Below are 19,275 nucleotides of genomic sequence, written 5' to 3' on the forward strand. Positions count from 1 at the left end.
CAGTCTTCTGCAGGCCTGGGCAAACCCCCACCCCACATGTCTCGGTGTCATACCCGCACCTAGACATTGCAGAGAATGCAGGGCGTACACATATTTACACAAAGAAATACACATCCACAGATGCCATGACACATGTGGATGGACACATGTATACAATCACACCAAGCTCCAGATGTCTACCTTGACCTAGACAAATGGAGCCCAGAACACATGTAGACTCAAACACATATACGGGACCAGAGTCTCATGCACAACTGTAAATCCACCTAGATGTCCAGCTGTCACGTATGTCCACATACATGCACACACATGCATGAGCGCACACGTGTGTATACACACACTGTTTTGCAGAGTGCCGAGGGCAGCCACCCAATTTCATACGGTATTCAGAGGTGGCTGAGTCAGGACGTAGGTGTCCTCCGGAGCACGGCTTCCTGGACCCCTCACCTGGTACACTCCTCCCCAGGTCACACACCCTGTGAACTGGAGGAGGGTTCACACTGAGGAGCCCTCCTGCTGTGGGATGTAGATTACAGGGCCTAGATAACAGGGCTGAGGCTCTGAGCCCAGACCATCACTTTCTAGACACGTGACCTGTTTCCATCTGTGTCCCTTCAAGTGTCTGACACTTAGCTTCCTCACCTGCCACATGAGGATAATAATGAATATTTTCTTCCTCCTAGGCATGTTTGCCATGCAGACGAAAGAAAAGAACCAATACAGGAGTATTTTGCATGCAGTAGGCCAGCGGCCAATGAGAATTTCCTTCTTCTGAGACTTGGTGGAACAGCCTCAGCTGCCCCTTAGCTAGGGGAAAACCTGCTCCAAAACCCCCTTCATAAAGTTGGTGGGAAGTTGCTTCTGCTGTGCTCTCCAAGGCTCTCAGGGGCCCAGATCATTGGCCCTCGAAATTGGCAAGTCTGATCAAAAGCCATGAGTGGTCCTCGGGCGCCACCTCCTATGGCTGAATAACCTTGAGGAGCTCCCTTCCCTTCTCTGGGCCTTGGATTCCTTCTCTGTCCCCCCAACCCCTCCACCCCCCACCCCCCACCCCCACCCAGAGGGAAGAAGGGACAGGGGGAAGGGATGACCTGGATGATCCTTAAGCTCCCTCCCAGGGCTGCCATTCCAGGGTTCATGTAAATGACCCACTTGAGTCCAGGCGAATGTGAATGATGGAATTGCGATGCCTATTATTGTGCCCTGAGAGGGTCTCTGCTACCCTTGGGGCCTATTGATGGCGAGGAGGGATGGGGGTGGGAGCTGAGCGTGAGGGCGCCTTGCTGGGGAATATAGGAGCCCCAAGCTCAGGCATAAAAGAGGGAAAGAATGAAGCAATGTCCATGGGACCATGGAAGAAAAGGAGTCTGGGAAAGGCTTCTGAGAATGGCTGCCCCAGCTCTATTTCCATTTCAATGAATGCCAAGGGCAACTGGAACTCTACTCTCTTGACCCTTTGAGGCTTCCCCACAGTTATTATTCTGGTGACCATCCCCCGCCCCCAGCCCATGCCCTGCTGCTGGTTTCTCTGTCCAAGTAGTCTTAAAGTCCTTAAAACACAAAAGGTCCTGGGGGAATTGTTGCAAAGACGGCAGGGAGGAGAGATGCTGAGGACAGTCTCTGATGGGCAGAGGCAGAGAGGGTGGGGCTGCTGGAATGGAGAAAGAGAGCAGAAGCCTCTGCTGACAGTTTGCGGAATGAAGCAGAGGCCCTCTGGAGAAAGGGGAGGTAGTCTCCTGAGGTGCTAGGCCTCAGGCACTGTGGATTCCCAGGTGCCTTCTTGCCCCCAAAGGGCCTAGGTCTCCTCACCACACTGCCCTTCTTTTGGCCACGTAGATTCTCAAATTTATTGAGTAGCCTGGTGTGTGGTATCATGGTACCCTCCCTGGGGACAAGTACATCCATTCTCTTGCTTCAGCCTCTCAATAGCTCTGTGAAGGTGGAGGGCAGCCTCTTCAAATCTCGGCAAGTACTATCTTGGCCCTGGTAGAGAATTCTGGATGTCGTGATGGACCTTCACCTTGAATGAAGCCAGGCTCATTGTCAGTCACTCCTGAGCCTACGGCTCTGCCACCTGCTCTCCTAGAACCAGAAAGGGCTCTGCTGTAAATGCTAGGTGATCTGCTCCTAGAGCCTTCTAGAGAGGATGCTGCCCCCTAAACCTAGGGCCTCAAGTTCCTGTATCACTTGCCTTGCTTAGGCCAGAAACCTCGGTCTCTCCAACTGCAGTTCTCATCTACTCCTTCTCATCCTGCTGTCAGGGAGAGGGGGAACAGCTGGTTCCCATCCTCCAAATAATAAGCCTTCCATGCAAATCATTTTCTAAAATCATTAAGGCCACAAAGATTCTATTCAGCTGCAATGTTTGCATTGGCCCCACCCTCATTTCCCAGAGACTGGAAGACATTCACTCGCAGAGACGCTGGTACAGAGACATACCCAAGAGACTGAGAGATCTACGGTCAGAGGCCTGTACAGATTTTCCCAGAGAAAGAATAAGGAAGACAGTTTTCGAAAAGTCATGAAAAGCCCCCTCCCCGCTGTCCCCTGCCCCATCCCCCACCACCCTCAGCCCAGAAACCCAGAGCTTAGGAGGGATTTGGAATCTTGGCACTATTTGGAAGGCTCCTGAGAAGCTGTCTAACCCCAGAAGCAAGAACAGGGCTGGACCAAAGACTTCCAGGTGACCAGCCCTGTGCTAAAAGGGAAGAAAAGAGAGGAAGGGGTGTCCCCTGCTATCGGGGGCCCTTGCGGGCTAGTGGAGGACATAGCACCCACTCAGACACACACGCCAAGTTAAATAATACAAGGTTTCCTAACCATCATGCAAAAGACATCACGAGATGATGTATGCTCTGTGCCAGACAGAAGAGCTTGGGGAGGAAGTGCCAGAGGACCAAAGAGAAGGGATAAAACACACAGAGTCCTTTCCTCCTCCATCCCTGCTACACAGTGTCCTTTCCTTCTCCATCCCTGCCATCTCTGGCGATGAGGAAGAGCCACTCTCCTCTCTCCCAGCTACAAAGGGGTCATCACCGTTTGGCATTCCAGGAAACCTCTATATGGACCGGTGCCTAACCTGAGATTGTCCCAGTACATTGGGTCCAATGGTGGTAACTCAAGGCTCTTGAGGACCCTAGTCTCTTACTTAGGGTTGTTTGGATGCACAGAGTGGGTAAAGTATTGGGGAAGACAGTAGTACCCCTGTAAGATGCAAAAGGAGGAAAAAGAACAACTGCTAGTCAGGGAAATTAACCAGATGAGGAAACAGAGCTGTGGCAAGATGAAGGGATTTGAGCATGCCTGGGCACAATGTTGGGAAGAGCTGGAGCCTGGACTCCAACTTAGATCTGTCTGGCTTCCAAAAACCCTACTTTTCTCACTCCCCCATAGAATAAGTAGGGCTGCCCCCTCCCACTTATTCTACAGCAATGTGGGTCTGCCCCCCCCACTTATCCCCCCACCCCAGAAGACCAGATTTGCATCACTGTGCAGTTGCCAAGGCAGGAGTGAATCCCTCCTCATGGGATCCCAGATTACTTTCTCTGTCCTGAGGGACCTCAGGCTGCCAGGTCAGACATCTCAGCCTTCTGGGGAGTCAGAGGCCCACCCATCTCACTCCCAGATAGGTCTCTTGCCCAGGATGACGGGGGTCTGTCTTCCTGGGCACAGAAAAGAGCCTCGCCAGCTTCCCTTGGTCATCCAGCCTCTTGTCCCCCAGCAACTACAGGGATTTCAGATGCAAGAGAATTCCAGAGTCTGGCACAGCTCTCTTGGCATCTGAGACTTGGTGAAGCCAAACCTGGGGATTGCCAGCGACCAGAGTGGGTTTGAACCTGCTGTCTGGCCTGGGCGTCTTTGTGTCAAGACACCCCCAGAGAAGTCCTCTATGTGGCCTACCCATCCCTGCCTCTTCTGAGACCTAGCTGAACAGAGGTCCTCGGGAACTTGAGCATTTGGGTCAGCTTCTGGCGGGAGGGATGCTCTCAGGGGAGACTGGGGGCCTTCAGGAGGTACCTTCATTCTCAGAATTGGTGTGGAGAGCATTTGCCACACCACGGAAGATAGCTACCTGGAGCCCAAAACTCCAGCCCCTGCCACCGCCATGATTTCTTTTACCTTGATCGTCACTGTGTCCACTTGCGTCACTACCCTCACTGACTGAATAAAAGCCAACATCACTGTCCTCACCAGCCTTGAGTTTCCCATCTGTACCACCACCGTTATCACCAACAAACCACCAACGTTGCCAGTCATATTCCCCGCTCTTAGCTCTTCCACCATGTTCTCTGGGGAGTACACTTACTTATTTAAAAACCTAACTGTCATTGCTCCCCATTCAGAGAGGATACTAGGAGTACAACTCCTGCTCTCGAGTCAAAGACTGAGAAGCTAACACAAACCCACATGTTTGGGACCCATCAAAACTAAACAGTAACCCTGTCATGCTATGGACACATTTGGAGATGAATGCTCAAGGTGGGGGCCAGAGCTTTTCTGAGATGGATGAAATGTGGGACTTTGGGTCATGTGCTCTGCTCCTGGCTGATGTGGGCACTCCATGGCTGAAGTCCCAGCTGCAGGCTGGGGGAGGGGCAGGTAAAGAAGGACCGTGCATGAAGGCCACTGAGCCCGGGGTAGGCAGAACCCAGGAGAACCACCTACTAGAAGTATAGGCAAGGCCTGGGGGTTGACGGTCCCTGAAGCCTTGAAGTTTGCTTGCTCCCACGGCTGGCTCCCATGAAGACCTGTGCCCACATGTCCACAGTGAGGAGGTGACTCATGCCAGGCTCCAGGGCAAGGTGTGAAAGGCAGTCTAGGACATGCCTTCCAAAGACTCTAAAAGGGTATGTGAGCATGTGAATATGAGAAGGGGAGAGAGGGGAGAGAGAGAGAGAGAGAGTTAGAGGTAGGGAAATATGCCCCCCCCTTTTTGGGGAACAAATCTTGGGAATCAAGGGTAATAATGTGTCAGCTCCAGGCCAGAGAGAGTAAGGGGCTCCCTGTCTTGCACTGCTAGGGAAAAGCTTTGCAAGCCCAGGGCACCTTCACCCAGATGGCAGCACCAGCCTCTGCTCCTCGAGCTGCCCCCACCGATTTGGTTATGTTCAAAAGGAGAAGGAGCTGGCAGTGGCCATTCTCTGTTTATATGAGTGACAAATGTCCTCGGGGATCCTTTTACCCCTCCATTAACAATAAGCCTCTTCCTTCTCTCTCCTAGATGCCAGTTCTCTCTCAGGACAGGGCTGCCTGATAAAAATCATTGTCTGTTTACACCCTGATGGGATGTCTGGAATCTGACTTCAAATAACCCTTGGCTGAGGAGTCGGGGTGGGGGTGTTGGAAGTGAAACCAGGTTGGCCATGAGTTGCTAATTGTTGAGAACGGGTGATGGGCAAACACATGGCGGCTCGTGGAACTCTCGTGTCTACTTTTACATGTATCTAAGATTTTCCATAATAAAAAGTTAAAGCAAAACAGAACAAAGCAAGGCAAAACCCTCAAACACCATGTACGTATTGAGCCGAAATCATACTTTCCAGTGGTTTCTACCCACATGTCCCAGGTATGCCTTCTTGGACCATAAAGACCACCCTTGTTCCCTCTGCCCCACATTGGCCTTCAAGGTATTTGGACAAAAGCTTGGTCTTTGGAGCTAAAGCAGATCTGGGCCGTGCACTGGCTCCGCGGCTTCCTAGGAGTTCCTTCAAGTTACTCCACCTCTCTGAGTCCGTCTCCCTTAGGGCCACTGTGGGGGTTCCACGTCTGGAGAGCCCTCTGCACAGTGCCTAGCTCAAAGTCAGTGCTCAGTGTGATTGAGCCTCTGCAGAATGTTGCTATTTTAGGCCAAGGTTCAGGATCCCCCTTGGACAAGGTAAACAGCTCCAGTCTCCGCAATGGTTTCTCACACATTGTGGTTCCCCAGCCCGGGTGACCTCCCCTGCCTGTTTATCAATGTGCCTTGGCAAATATGGGGGCCTATAATATGGCCCCGTATTCCAGATGGCCTGGACACGCGGAGTACAGTAGAGCTATTACCTCCCCGCGTCTGGGAACTGTATTTCTATTCATACAGTCCGAGATTTCATTAGCTTTTTTTAGCCGCCACGTCACACTGTTGGCTTCTGTGGAGCTTGTGGTCAGCTCAAAGCCCTACGTCCTTTTCACACATGCGGCTGTTAAGCCCTGTCTCCCCAGCCCCATATTTGTGCAGTCGGGCTTTGACTCTCAAAGCAAGACTTTCTGTTCACTCCTGCTCGAGTTTATCTGGTGGGTTTGGGCCCCAGGTCCCAGCCAGTTGAGATTTTTGTTTTATTTTTGTTTTCATTTTTCAATTCAGTGTGTTAGCTGGGCCTCGCGGCTCTGGGTCTTGGGGCGTTTCCTGGTGCTTAGGCCTTCTGCGTTCTCCTCCAGATCATCCGTGAGCTCAATGTGCGGGATGGGATGAAGCCCTGGGCCCTGTGGCAGCATGCTAAGTAATTCCTTCCTTGTTGACATCAATCAAGGTTCTTTCAGTTTCTTTTAAGATTTTATTTATTTATTTGAGAGAGAGAGAGAATGAAGGAGGGACAGAGGCAGAGGGAGCAGCAAATTCCCTGCTGAGCAGGGACTCCAATATGGGACTCCATCTCAGGACCCTGAGATCACGACCTGGGGGGAAGGCAGACGCTTAACTGACTGAGCCACCCAGGCACCCCAAGACCCTTTGAGTCCTGGTGTTGAGCTCCAAGTGCACCTCGTCTGACCTTTTCCAGTCCACCATTTTCCATCTTGTTGACAGGAACAGTGTGAGGGTCCTTGTCAGAGCTTTGCTGCACTCCAGAGACCAGCAAAGTCACAAAATAAACTGAGGACTAACGGGCCCTGGCCTGTTTATAAGGAAACCCCTGCTTCCTCACCTCCTGGCTTCATTTGCAGGTTTCCCACCAACCAGCAACTTGACAATTCTCTAGAATTTTGTTAGGCTTCCAGACGGAGCCAAATGGCCTAATACCACCAAAGTTTACCTTTCCTCCCTGTTGGAAAGCCAATATTATATTTGTAAATCTCCTGGTCTCCATGAGGTCTTAGAGTCATGATGATGGTTCCGACCTCATATCGGCAATTTCTTCTAGGACCCTGGACCCACCAACGATGTCAGTGGAAATGGCAACGAATGCATTCAACATCGCTGGCTGGGCACCGTGCTGAGCTGGGGTGGAGTGAGATGCCAGTCCTCTACTCAGCAAGCTGACCATCCAGTTGGAGAGGTGAGACATGCCAACAATCTTAATAAAAGGTAGAAGGCGGCAAGTGCCAGTGAAGACAGTGGATACAAGGTTTAGAGGTCTGGAGGTAGAAGAGCTAATCGGCAATGGGGAGGCAGTCAGGGAAGGCTTCACGGAAGAGGTCACCTTGGAGCCGAAGACTCTGGGCAGGTGGGAGAGCCCAAGAACAGGCATGGATGTGGGGACCACCCTTGAGTCAGGGCTGTCTGTGCCCTCCTATCAGCTCTGTCACAGGCCCCACCCAATGAGGCCTCAGTATCGGCATCCGGGTCCTCTGTACCTTCAGGGACCAGCTTTTGGGGTCTCTCTCACTCTTGTGTTGGCTCAGAGGTGCGGGTAGTCCTCACCAGGAGGCTTCCCTCTGGCCCCATAGGCCTCAGGACCCTAGGCCAATCTTCTACTGCCTTCCCATCTCCTTGCTTGATGAAGCCTGTCCTGTCCCCTTTTTTTCATGAGGCAGTAGGACATAACCCAAGAGCCCTCTCTGGCTTTGAGGTGGGAGAGCTGAGTGCGTGTTCTGGAACTCTCAGAACAGTCTTTATTAGACTGCACATTGCAACTCATTAGCAAGTTGAGCCATTGATTAGGTGAATCTTGACTGGGATTCTGAAAGAAGGAAATGGAGTATCCCATGCAGTGATGATCAGTACTGTTTCCCCAGACATGTTTCCATTTTGTATATCCCCGTTTGTATATGTATACACGCATATACACACACGTACACGTGTATACATATGTGTGTATGTATACACACACAAGTTTCTTTGTTGTACCAGGCTTGCGATAAAAATTTTAAAAAACCCTCAAAGCATCACTCTGTGGTCTAACTTGACCATGAACAAGCCACTGTCCCCTCTGGTTCTCCTTTTTTCTTACCTGGTAAATAGGTACCATAATCCCTCCCTCTCTCCTTCATGGCTAGGGGGGACGTCTATGAAGCATACCTCTGGAAGCACCCTAGAGACGGAGATGACCCTGTACGCAGGAGTTGCTGTTGTGACCGTTGGTGAATTCCCCTGAGGCTTGCCCCCTCGTGATGCTTTGCCGGGGCATCTCCCATGTGGGGCTCTTGGACTAGAGTGGGAAGGCCCCAGCAGGGCTGCCTTGGCTGCGCCCATCTGCTCCCAGTAGGGTGCCAGGAGGGGCAGACAGGAGGTACTCATCCCAGCTCTGGGAACAGCAGAACCGGGGCACCTCCTCCTGGCTGCTGCCCCCGGCAGGCCTGGCTTCATTTGCCTGGAAGGTGGGACTTTGCGGGAGGCCCAGAGGGCAACTTCTGAAGGGCCTGAGCTTGTAAGCCAAGTGGACAGGGAGGGAGGGAGGAAGTTGCAGAATCTATACCCTGGGAGGAGGCCACAGAGACTGTGGGCTTGGGGCACAGACACATCTGGGTCTGAGGCCCTGCTCCATGGCTCTTGAGCTGTGAGAGCCTCAGTGAGTCCCTTGGTCATATTAAGGCTCAGTCTCCTCACGTATCACACAGAACCGTGAGTGCTACCTTGCAAAGCTGTGCTACCACACAGAAAGAAACACATGGAGCAGTTCTGGCCCCTGTGAACCCTGCCCACTTTCCCCCATTTTACTCCAGTACGGGGGGCGCAGAAGAGAGGCCTGCACATATATGCGAGTGTGTGTGTCTGTGTGTGTGAGGTCTGGGCACACGCGGGCTGGTGGGAGGGTACAGCAATATTTCTAACCCCTCGATAAAAGCAGCCTCCATCCCATTTTGTCTGTTTTCTCCAGTCAACATTCTCGCGTTCGAACTCTGAAACATCATCTCTCTCCCTGAGCTGCAATCCAGCAGAGCAGCACCGGAGCCCCGGGCCCTCCCATCAGGACGCTGAGCAGAGCTCCAGGAAGTGTGAGTGTGAGACCTGGGCACTGGTCACTGCTCTCTGTGGGTGGCAGCTGGTGAAGTTTTAGAGTATAAGTGAGGTTCGGTGGGGTGAGGTCCAGAGCTGATAACCAAGAAAGAATTCTTGAGGCATCTTTGGTGCAAAATGGTGGTTTATTAAAGCCCAGGGACAGGGCCCATGGGCAGAAGGAGCTGCTGCCTGTTATATATTTGCAAGATAGGAGGGGGTCAGGAATAGAGTACGTCTCTAAGGAATTTTGGAGGCAAGGTGTCCAGGACCTTGAGGGGCAAGCTGTTGTTGGGAAAAGGTCATTTATTACCACCTAATAAAACTTTAGTCTTGAGACCCTTCAGATGTATACATATGGGTGGGCCATATGCTTGGGGATGATTGCCAGCACATATCTTGGAGGGTTTAGAGATAAAGGAAGTTTACACAGGAATTTTTATGTTAAATTAGACTTGCAGGTTCCTGGTTGGGGTAGGGGGCCATCAGGCTAGGATTGCCTTTTGCTCTTAGCAAAGTATTGAGGTGGAGGCAGTTGAGTGCCTAGAGTGCCCTGCTCAGGCCGCCCAGGCCTCCCAGCGTCTGAAGCCTTGGGGGAGGCGGGAAGGAACAGGCCTAGGCAGGTGGGCTCCCGTTCCCCTCAACTCCTACCCTTGGGCTGTGGAACAACTCTGAGGAAGGTGGATATGGATGGATAATCTGGCCCAGGCCTGGGAATACGCCATGTGCGCTCACTGAATCATTAGAGATAGAAGAGGCGCAAGTTGGTGCAGGGTCCCGGTCTGGGTGGGGGCACAGAAAATGAGCAGTGAGCTAACTGCTTGGTGGGAGATGCTGGGGTGGGGACAGCGCCCTCTCTGGGGGGCCCTCCAGTGTATGTGCCTCTTGCAGCACAAGTTCCCTAGAGGCTATCTCCGTGCTGCCTGGAGAAGCCACTCCATTTCCCACCCGTCCCCTCCTCTTTCTGCTGTGCAGTGTTCCTGCTACTCCTCCTCCTCCTTGAAGCCTACTTGGCTGTTGACACCTCAGAGATATTTGTAGATCACTATCTCAGGAGGCCGTTGGCCTGACTCATCCCTGCGCCCAGCCCTGTCTGCTGGCTCCTTTCATCTTTCCCTCTCAGCCAATCCTTCTTCACCCTTAATCATTTTCTCTTTCCCTCTAAATGCCCCTCAGCGAATCTGGCTCCCCACTTCTCTACCCTGTTCTTTACTTGGGAATTCTTCAGGGTAACCCCATGCCACTGTTTCCCGAATCTGGCTCCCCACTTCTCTACCCTGTTCTTTACTTGGGAATTCTTCAGGGTAACCCCATGCCACTGTTTCCCGGAGCACAAAGGCCACGGGAAGATGGCTCAAGGTTGTGATTTGGCAGCACCCTGCTGCTGTCCCAGTTTGGTCAAACAGCTTGGCTTTGCTGGGCCTCAGTTTCCTCTCCCGGCAAATGAGCAACAATGGTGCCAGCCCTGCCGACGTCACACAGGCATGCAGTGAGGCACAGAATGAGGTCAAGCCCATGAACAGCCTTGTAGAGACTCAGATGGGACTGGCTAGGACCCGAGAAGAAGGAAAGAATGCCCATGAAGCTACCTCTAGACTCCCTTCGGCCCCACCGCAGGCCCCGCAGCCCTGCCTGCTGGCTCGCCAGCTTGTAGCCTCTGCTTCTGTCTCTCTTCATCCCTTCTATGTGTTGGTCATTCCTCTCCCCCGGTCTCTCTTTGTAGCTGTCAGTGAAGAATACCTTACCTACCAGCTGTTCTGCCAGCCTGGGGCAGTGCCCACCGTGCCCCGAGGGAGGGAGCCAGCACGCCAAAGGCTACAGACCATGAGACCTCAGGGAGGGTCCAACTCTACCTCCAGAGAGCCCCAGAGATGAGAAGGGCTTGGGCACAAGGACTTGACCCAGCTTCTCCCCAAGTGCCTGGGCTGCAGTCACGTTGGAAGTGTGGACGGGCTTGCATAGAATTACTGTGTTAGTCTCACAAGCCAGACTCATCCCTGATAATTTCCCTCTTTGGATGTTGTCCCCGTTCTGCTGAAGGCATGTTCTGAGCTGGCCTGGGCCCACTCCCCTTCTCTGGGTCTCCATGTTCCCATCTGTGCAATAAGAGGGGCTGGGCTGAGACAAGGACGAGGACCACCCAGCTCCGAGCTCTCTGTGTGACCCAACAAATGCCACGTTGTCGGCCATGACTCTTAAGAGGCCCTGGGAGTGTCTCTCCTGGGGCCAGCTCAGGGCGGCTTCTCTGTGATGACCTCGAAACTCAGCAGCTCTGCTTTCCAGTGGGTCTCTGAATAGGTCCTTTACTCAGAGAGTCCACACAAGTTTCCCAGAGGAAGAGAGCTATCAGGTGGAGACAGGCATGGGTTTGCAGAGGGTGGCTTCAGAATCCTGAAAGGGCAGACCCTCTCTTAGTGGGCAACGGAGGCAGAGAGTCCCGGGTTCTAACCCTAGCGGCTCTGCCACTGATGCCTGGCAGTCCTGGACCAGTTACTTCCCTCACTTAGACCAAGTGCTGTGTCACCCAGAAAATGGGGGTAAAGAGTCTTGCCGTCACAGGATAAAGAAGGAGGTGGTGGTGTGCTTGATGCTACGAAAGATTGCTGTCTTCCTTCCCCAGTCTTCCCTGGGCAAGCTTTCCTAGAGCCCTCCTCTTTCCCTCCCCCACTCCTTCTCTGTGCTGCTTAAAGCAGGCATAGGCCCTCTCTGAAGCATGGCCAGCCAACTGGGGGCCTGGGGTTCACACTTTGTGCTTCAGCGGCTGCAGAAAGCCTCTTGGGAGCCACACAAGGGAGAGAAAGGGAGAGAAGGCAGGGGCCAGGGCAAGACAGAGACAGGTATAGAAAGATACTGGTAGGGAGAGAGACAGCGGGAGAGAAGCAGAGAGACAAAGAGAAAGATGGAAGAAATGCCATAGAGACAGACACACTCAAGGACACAGAAAGACGGACAGACGTAGGAGCAGGTTGTGCAACAGTCAAACAAAGAGAGAGAGGCAGGGGCCGAGAAGAGAAGCAGAGAGGGCAACAGATGCGCACAGATGGAGAAGAAGGCCGGGAGCGAGGCAGACAGGGATATAGAGAGGTACCAAGAAACAGAGGCCGGCAGCAAGAGAGCCCAAGACAAAGGGAGAAGGAAACAAAGGCAGGAAGCCAAGGCGATAGAGACCTAGAATGGGAAAAAAGGGAAGGGGAGGGGGGAGGGGCTCGGGAGAGGAGGGAGGGAGGAGGGGGAGGGGCTCGGGAGGGGAGGAAGAGGGAATTGTTAGTTTAGGGCTCAGCACAAGGCTGACACAGCACATTCTCTACACTCTCCTCTCCCTCCCACTGCCGGCCTCCAGCTGCCCCCATCCCTTTCCTTATCACTGGGCCCTTGGCTGGGGAAGGGGCCCTGTCCCCAGCTTGCTCTGCATATTCTTCTAGGCCAAGGTTAGCTAGGGCAGGCCAGCCCCTTCCCTACCCTTTTCCACCTCCTCTGCAGCCTGGGGCTCAGGTGGGGAGGAAGCAGGTGACCACCCCAGGGAGAGAGGGCAATATTCCAACTCCTCCGCACTCTAAAGAGGAGGCCAAAGGGCAGGGGTGGGGGGATGTGCTAGGCTGGTTGACCCCATTCATTTGCAAGCTCCCTCCATACTGTCATCTCCTGGAGGTCTGGCCAGGTCTCAGGTCTCAGGGCTCTTAGGTTCGAGGCCCAGGATCACTGGGGAGTCCAGCCCCACCTCCGACGCTGCTCCCACCCCTGGGAGCTTGAGGCAGCCAGCTTGCAACTTCCTAAATGGAACTAGACCCCATTTGCCCCAAACCAGCATGTTGGATCTCTAGGCCTGGCCTTTGAGGAAGGCGAGGGGCTCCAGAAGAGAGGGATCAATGGTATGGCCAGGCAAATGGAACAGAAGTCACCGAGCCTGCCTTGCTTGCGGAGCTGGGCTCTTTACGAAAATGAACGAGATCTAGGTTCTGGTGGTGGGCTTCCTTTCTGGGCAGCTCCTTGCCGCTCTGCAAAGTTTATGCCCTGGCAGAAGGAAAGAGAGGGAGTCAGGAGGGCACACGGAGTCTTGGCCAAGTGTCAGTGGCTGCTTGTGGTCCTGCTGCTTGGGGCATTGGGAGTAGGGGCAACGGGAACAATTGGCAGAGATACAGAAGACCCAAGCTGGACATTGGCCTCGCCCACCTTCCTCCAAGCAGACATTTCGAGATCCTGAGGAAGGCCACTCTGGGTTTCCACCCCTCCCTCTCCGCTGCAAGAATCAGCTGGCTGGGATGTGGGATACAGAGCTTACATCCTAGTTAGGAGGATCCTTTGAAGGAACTGACATTCTTTACCCTGTGCACGTGTGGGGGGGCATCATTTTCCTCTTCAGAAATTTGAAGAGCTGCCATTGGACAGAAAGTTGACAAAAAATCGTGGATTTGGAGAAAACTCACCAGGTCCATCCTTGAGGGGAGGGGCCTGCCTGAAGGCCAGGGCAAGCTTGAGGTGAGTGTGCAGGTCATGGTACTCTTTTGGCCCCTCAAGCTGTCCCCCTCTCCCCCATTAAGGAGTGTTTAGAAAGCAGAGTAGTCCTGAGGAGGAAGGGACAGGGAGAATAATGCAGACTATTACCAGCGAATCCCTGTTTGATAACCAGAGTGGGGTCCAAGAAGGGAAAGAAACTGAGCCCCCTGGGAGGGGGTTGGGGGGTTATGCAAGGAGGAGCCTTGCAGAGCATTAGCTGAGAACAAGATGACGTGGCCTTCAAGCCTCCTCCCACCCTTAACACTCTGGTGCTCCAGTGAGACAACTGATAAATGGACTAAGAATCTTCTTTTTTTTTTTCCCCCATTGCAAACACTCTTAAATACAGAGGAACGAAGTGGTAGTTTTCTGGCATGGAGGGGTGTTGGGAGGATAGATGACATAGATGAAGGGGATGAAGGCGTACAAACTCGCAGTTATAAAATAAACAAGTCATGGAGCTGAAAAGTACGGCCTGGGGAACACAGTCAATAATATTGCAATAACATTGTTTGGTGACCGATGGCGACTACACTTAATGGTGACCATCAAGTAATGTAGAAGACTGTCGAATTGCGGTTTTTTACACCTGAAACTAACACAACATTGCACGTCAACTGTACTTCAATTGTAACAGGGAAAGAAATGGACCAAGAATGATAGCAGTCCTCTGGGCTACAGAGGGCCGTGTGCCTGGGGGACTCCCTGACTCGGCTCTTTGATTTCTTCGTTGCCGTACTGGCCAGCTCCCACTCTGAGAGGCTTGGGTTGGGGATCCCTCCCAAGGTGTGCTGGAGCCTAGGGGCATCTCACTCAGGCTCCCCACCAGCCCTCTTGGTGTGCTGCCTAGTCTTCCTGCGGGCTCTCATCCTAATTTTTCTCTGGGTCGGCGTCTAGGTATTTCCTTTGAAGAGGTGGAAGTCAAGGTGACCAGAAGGCAGCCCGGGGTCGGGTGGTAGGTGCTGAGGGTGACCGAGCAAGTCCACAAACTACCTGGAGAAGTGGTGTGCAGCCTGTTCCTAGAAGCCTTTGGGAAAATGCTGCTTGGCCCCTTGGCTAAGGGAGCTGTGGTGGCCTCAGAATCTGCAGGGGGAGGCCCATGGATCTGTCTGGGCCACGCCAAGCAGGTGTCTCCTGGGCTGGGGCCAACTGGCAAAATACCCACTGGGCCCCAGCTGGGCCTCAGATCTCGGGGCTGGCAGCTTCAGGGGGGCCCCCACCCCAATTCACCTGCTGAGGCTGACTCGAGTCTGAGCCTGGCCCCACCTACTGTCTGGCCAGGTGCGGCAGGGTGGAGTGCCCGTGCTCAGACCTGAAATGAGGACCACATGGCAGTGTGAACCCCACCCACGCAAGGGGCCTGGCCCCATCCGAGTCCAGAGGAGTGTCTCTCACCTCTGGGGCCTCTCCCCAAGTGGGGAAGGAAGGGGACCGGCAGCCATTCCTTTGGACGCTGGACAGGCCTTTTTCTAGTCTCATTTCTCTTTCCAGTTTCTCTTTTTCCCTCCAAGCCCTGGCCTAGTGGCCCAGGGCCCTTTCTGCCTGGTTGGACTGATCCTCTCTTATCTCCGCCCTCATCAACATTCCTCATTCCAGCTTCCCCATTCCGAGCTGGGACACATACCTGAAGGGCAGATCAAAGGCTCACAGCTGCTCTTGTCAGCTCCCATTAGACCTCAGCTGAGAAGGGGAGCCCACCCTGGCAGGCTGCCCTGGCCCCTTCACCCGGCCTTCCGCATTCAGAGGCGAGCTCATCCCAAGGTGGCACCTTCCAGATGCTGAGGGGGCCCTGCCCCTGCCACCCCTTCCCCCTCTTCTCTCTGAAGAGGAAAGACGGCCTCTCATGCTGACTGGGAAGCGAGCCCGGAGCACGGGGCCTGGGTAGACTGAGACAGACGGCCGCCTGCCCCATGCAAACCCTGGTCCCTATGGGCTTGTTAAGGTCTCTGGGGAGGGCGGCCCTAGTCCCAGCCACCCTGCCAGAGGTTCCGCCAGAGGACACGAAGGCCAAGAGCCCGCTCTACAACTTGAAGGCAGGCCTCACAGGAGCATCTCAGGAGCTTTGAGGGGTCCTGGGCTTTCTTCCCAGCTCTATTATGCCAAGGAAGCCTCCCAGGGTCTTGTCTCCCTCCATTCCAGGTGAGCTGGTCCTCCCCCAACTTCCCCAAACACACAGCACGTATTTCCCCACACCTCAAGTTTTTGCGCTCATTTCCCCACATGCTCAGAATGCCCTTCTCCACCTGACAAAATCCTATCCCGCAGGAAGAAATTGGATGCCAAGCTACAAATATACAACATTCATACACACACACACACACACACACACACACACTTATAGATATAGGTACATAAAAATAGAAAAGCTACATTAAAATGATTTATACTTGTTGAATACTTACTATGTTCCAGGCACTGTCCTAAGTACTGTATTACTTACTGAATCTTCATAACTCCTCTACAAGGCAGGTAACATTCTTATCACCATTTTACAGATGAAGAACCTGAGGCCCAAAGAGGGTCCTCATCTTGCTCTGCGACACAGAGCAGTGAGTGGCAGAGCTGGCTCCAGATCCTGCGCTTTGAGTCCTCACGCTCTGCTGCCTCTCTTGCAGCTGCAGCAAGAGAAGCCGATTGGGGGCTTACATGCCTAAGCTGACAGTGGCATTCTCCAGGGGGGCAGGATAGGGGTGATTCTGAGGAGAGAGCACATTTGCCACATTCTATGGTGTGTGTACGGATTTGGAGAAAGGTGAACATGGCATCAACCCGTGAACTCTGGGGTCTGGAAATCTGGGATAAAGGTGCAATTTTGTTGCTCACGGCATGAATGATCTGGGTTCCTTTGCTATCTTTTCTGAGTCTCCCTTTGGTCTTTAGTTACCCAGGGATGGTAATAACACCTATTTCTAGGATTGTCCTCTTGATGAACTGAGATACTGAATGAATGGCACTTAGTTTGAATGGACCAGAGAGCTAATGTTCATGATCAAAGAAAGAGACTTGGAGAACGTCACAGGCGACAAAGCTCGGGATGAAAGCTATCTCCCCCGGGAGGGCTTTCTCCTTGCGCCCCCCTACTCCTCACCTCACTTCAAAGAGCAAACCACTCACTCATTTTCCTACCCTTAGCACACCAGCTGGGGCTTCCAGTGTCTCAGCATCAGGGGCCCCAACACTGCTTTTTCATCACTGCTTGCTTTCCCAGGACACACTACAGTGCCGGACCTGAGGGGCGGGGCCCTCAATAAGCTCACTCATCCAACATTTGCTGAGCACCTATGGGTGTGTGCTAGCCTCTGGGGATGCACAGTTTGAGAAGATGCTGCCCTGCTCTTGGTGAAGGGAACTCGTGGTCCAGAGTGGGAACCAATCTTGACATTGTTGATCATGCTATATTAACAGAGGAACGCATTCACTCAATCATTAGCAAATATTTATTGAGCGCCTATTATGGGCCAGGCCCTGTCCTTAGAGGCTTATCTATGACCATTTCCCTACTAATAATCCAGATTGGAAGCATAAGGAGAGATGGAAGTATGTGAGAGGCAAGAAGGCTCGTGGCTCGTGGCTCATCAGGCTCATGCGAGAAGGACATTTCAACAACGTCATCTCTAGGGGAAAGATACCAGAGGAAGGTGTTTGCACCCTTGGTCCCCACATGCTTGTGAGGGCACCCCCACAGACGGGTGCTTAAAGGTAGACGTCCCCTTCTGCCCCATGCCTTCATGTCCCAGGAAGAAGAAGGAAGATATACAGGGGCTGCTGGTGCCTCTTGGCGCTGTGAGTCATTAAGCCCCTGTGGGGCAGAGAAGCTAGGGCTGAGGGGTGACAAGGGTAGTGTGGAGACTCTGTGCAGGTTCCTGAGTGCGCTGGCCGTGCTGGCGGAGCGGCTCGACCTGGTGGAGCGGGTGATGGTCACACGCAACCTGTGCGCGGAGGGCGCCTACCAGGTGCGGCTGTGCAAGGACGGCACGTGGACGACGGTGCTGGTGGATGACATGCTGCCCTGTGACGAGGCCGGCTTCCTCCTCTTCTCCCAGGCTCAGCGGAAGCAGCTGTGGGTGGCCCTCATCGAGAAGGCGCTGGCCAAGCTGTACGGCTCCTACTTTGCCCTCCAGGCGGGGCGCGCCATCGAAGGCCTGGCCACACTCACCGGCGCCCCCTGTGAGAGCCTGGCGCTGCAGGTCAGCTCCACTAACCCCCGTGAGGAGCCCGTTGACACTGACCTCATCTGGGCCAAAATGCTGAGTTCTAAGGAGGCTGGGTTCCTCATGGGTGCCTCCTGTGGGGGGGGGGCAACATGAAGGTGGACGACGCTGCCTACGAGAGCCTGGGCCTGCGTCCCCGCCACGCCTACTCCATCCTGGACGTCCGCGATGTCCAGGGCTCCAGGCTCCTGCGCCTCCGGAACCCGTGGGGCCGCTTCTCCTGTAATGGCAGCTGGTCAGACGAGTGGCCACACTGGCCGGGGCACCTGCGCAGCGAGCTCATGCCGCACGGCAGCAGCGAGGGCGTCTTCTGGATGGAGTACAGTGACTTCATCAGGTACTTCAACTCCGTGGACATCTGCAAGGTGCACTCGGACTGGCAGGAGGCGCGTGTGCGGGGCTGCTTTCCCAGCTCTGCCAGCGGGCCGGTGGGGGTAACTGCTCTCACGGTGCTGGAGCGCGCGTCCCTGGAGTTCGCCCTCTTCCAGGAGGGCAGCAGGCGCGCAGACACGGTGGACAGCCACCTCCTGGACCTGTGCGTCCTGGTGTTCCGTGCGTCTTTCAGCAGTGGGGGCCGCCTGAGCCTGGGCCGCCTGCTGGCCCACAGTAAGCGCGCCGTCAAGAAGTTCGTCAACTGAGACGTGATGCTGGAGCCCGGCAAGTACGCCGTGGTGTGCTGTGCCTTCAACCACTGGAGCCCCGCCGCGCCGGGCCCCCGGCCAGCACGCAAGGGACGCGAGGGCATGACCTGCTACTACTTGACGCACGGCTGGGCGGGCCTCATCGTGGTGGTGGAGAACCGGCACCCCAAGTCCTACCTGCACGTGCAGTGCGACTGCTCCGACAGCTTCAATGTGGTGTCCACGCGCGGCAGCCTGCGCACGCAGGACAGCGTGCCCCCGCTGCACAGGCAGGTCCTGGTGATCCTGTCCCAGCTGGAGGGCAACGCAGGCTTCTCCATCACCCACCGCCTGGCGCACCGCAAGGCTGCGCAGTCCTTCCTCAGTGACTGGACAACCTCCAGGGGCACCCACAGCCCCCCTCTCACGCCTGAAGTCGCTGGCCTGCATGGCCCCCGGCCTCTGTGACCACCCCACCTTCCCAGCCCCCCAACGCGCACTTTATGAGGGAGACCCCAACAGAGGAAGCTTGAATCAGAATCTCAGGACCCCGCCCAGGGAGCCACTAGCTGTAGTAGCTTCCCCTAGGCCTTCCTCCCCGCCCCTCCCTCCCGCCCGGGGCCTCCCAGCCGCAAAGCAGAATACCTCGAACCCGCCTGGAGCGGTCAGGCCTGTGCGCCCGCCAGGCCTGTGTGCCCGCCCCTGGGACCAGCCGCCTGCGGGCTGGGTTCAGACGGCCCCAGCCACGGTGAGGCTTCTCTTTCCCTAGGGGCTCGGGGCTTCCTACCTGGAGGAGGCTGCTGGGAGCCTCACTCCTAGA

The 19,275-nt window shown here is 54.5% G+C and overlaps 1 protein-coding gene across 1 annotated transcript; it reads left to right on the top strand.

Moving 5' to 3' along the window:
• Positions 1-17,352: 17,352 nt before the first annotated feature.
• LOC122896614 (calpain-15-like) lies at positions 17,353-19,058 on the top strand. The gene is given in 2 exon segments (XM_044234724.1): positions 17,353-17,913; positions 17,916-19,058. Coding segments are annotated over 2 exon segments (1,569 nt in total). The 3' UTR covers positions 18,924-19,058.
• The last annotated feature ends 217 nt before the right edge of the window (positions 19,059-19,275 follow it).

Source organism: Neovison vison, chromosome X, assembly GCF_020171115.1.
Source record: "Neovison vison isolate M4711 chromosome X, ASM_NN_V1, whole genome shotgun sequence".
Taxonomy (NCBI): domain Eukaryota; kingdom Metazoa; phylum Chordata; class Mammalia; order Carnivora; family Mustelidae; genus Neogale; species Neogale vison.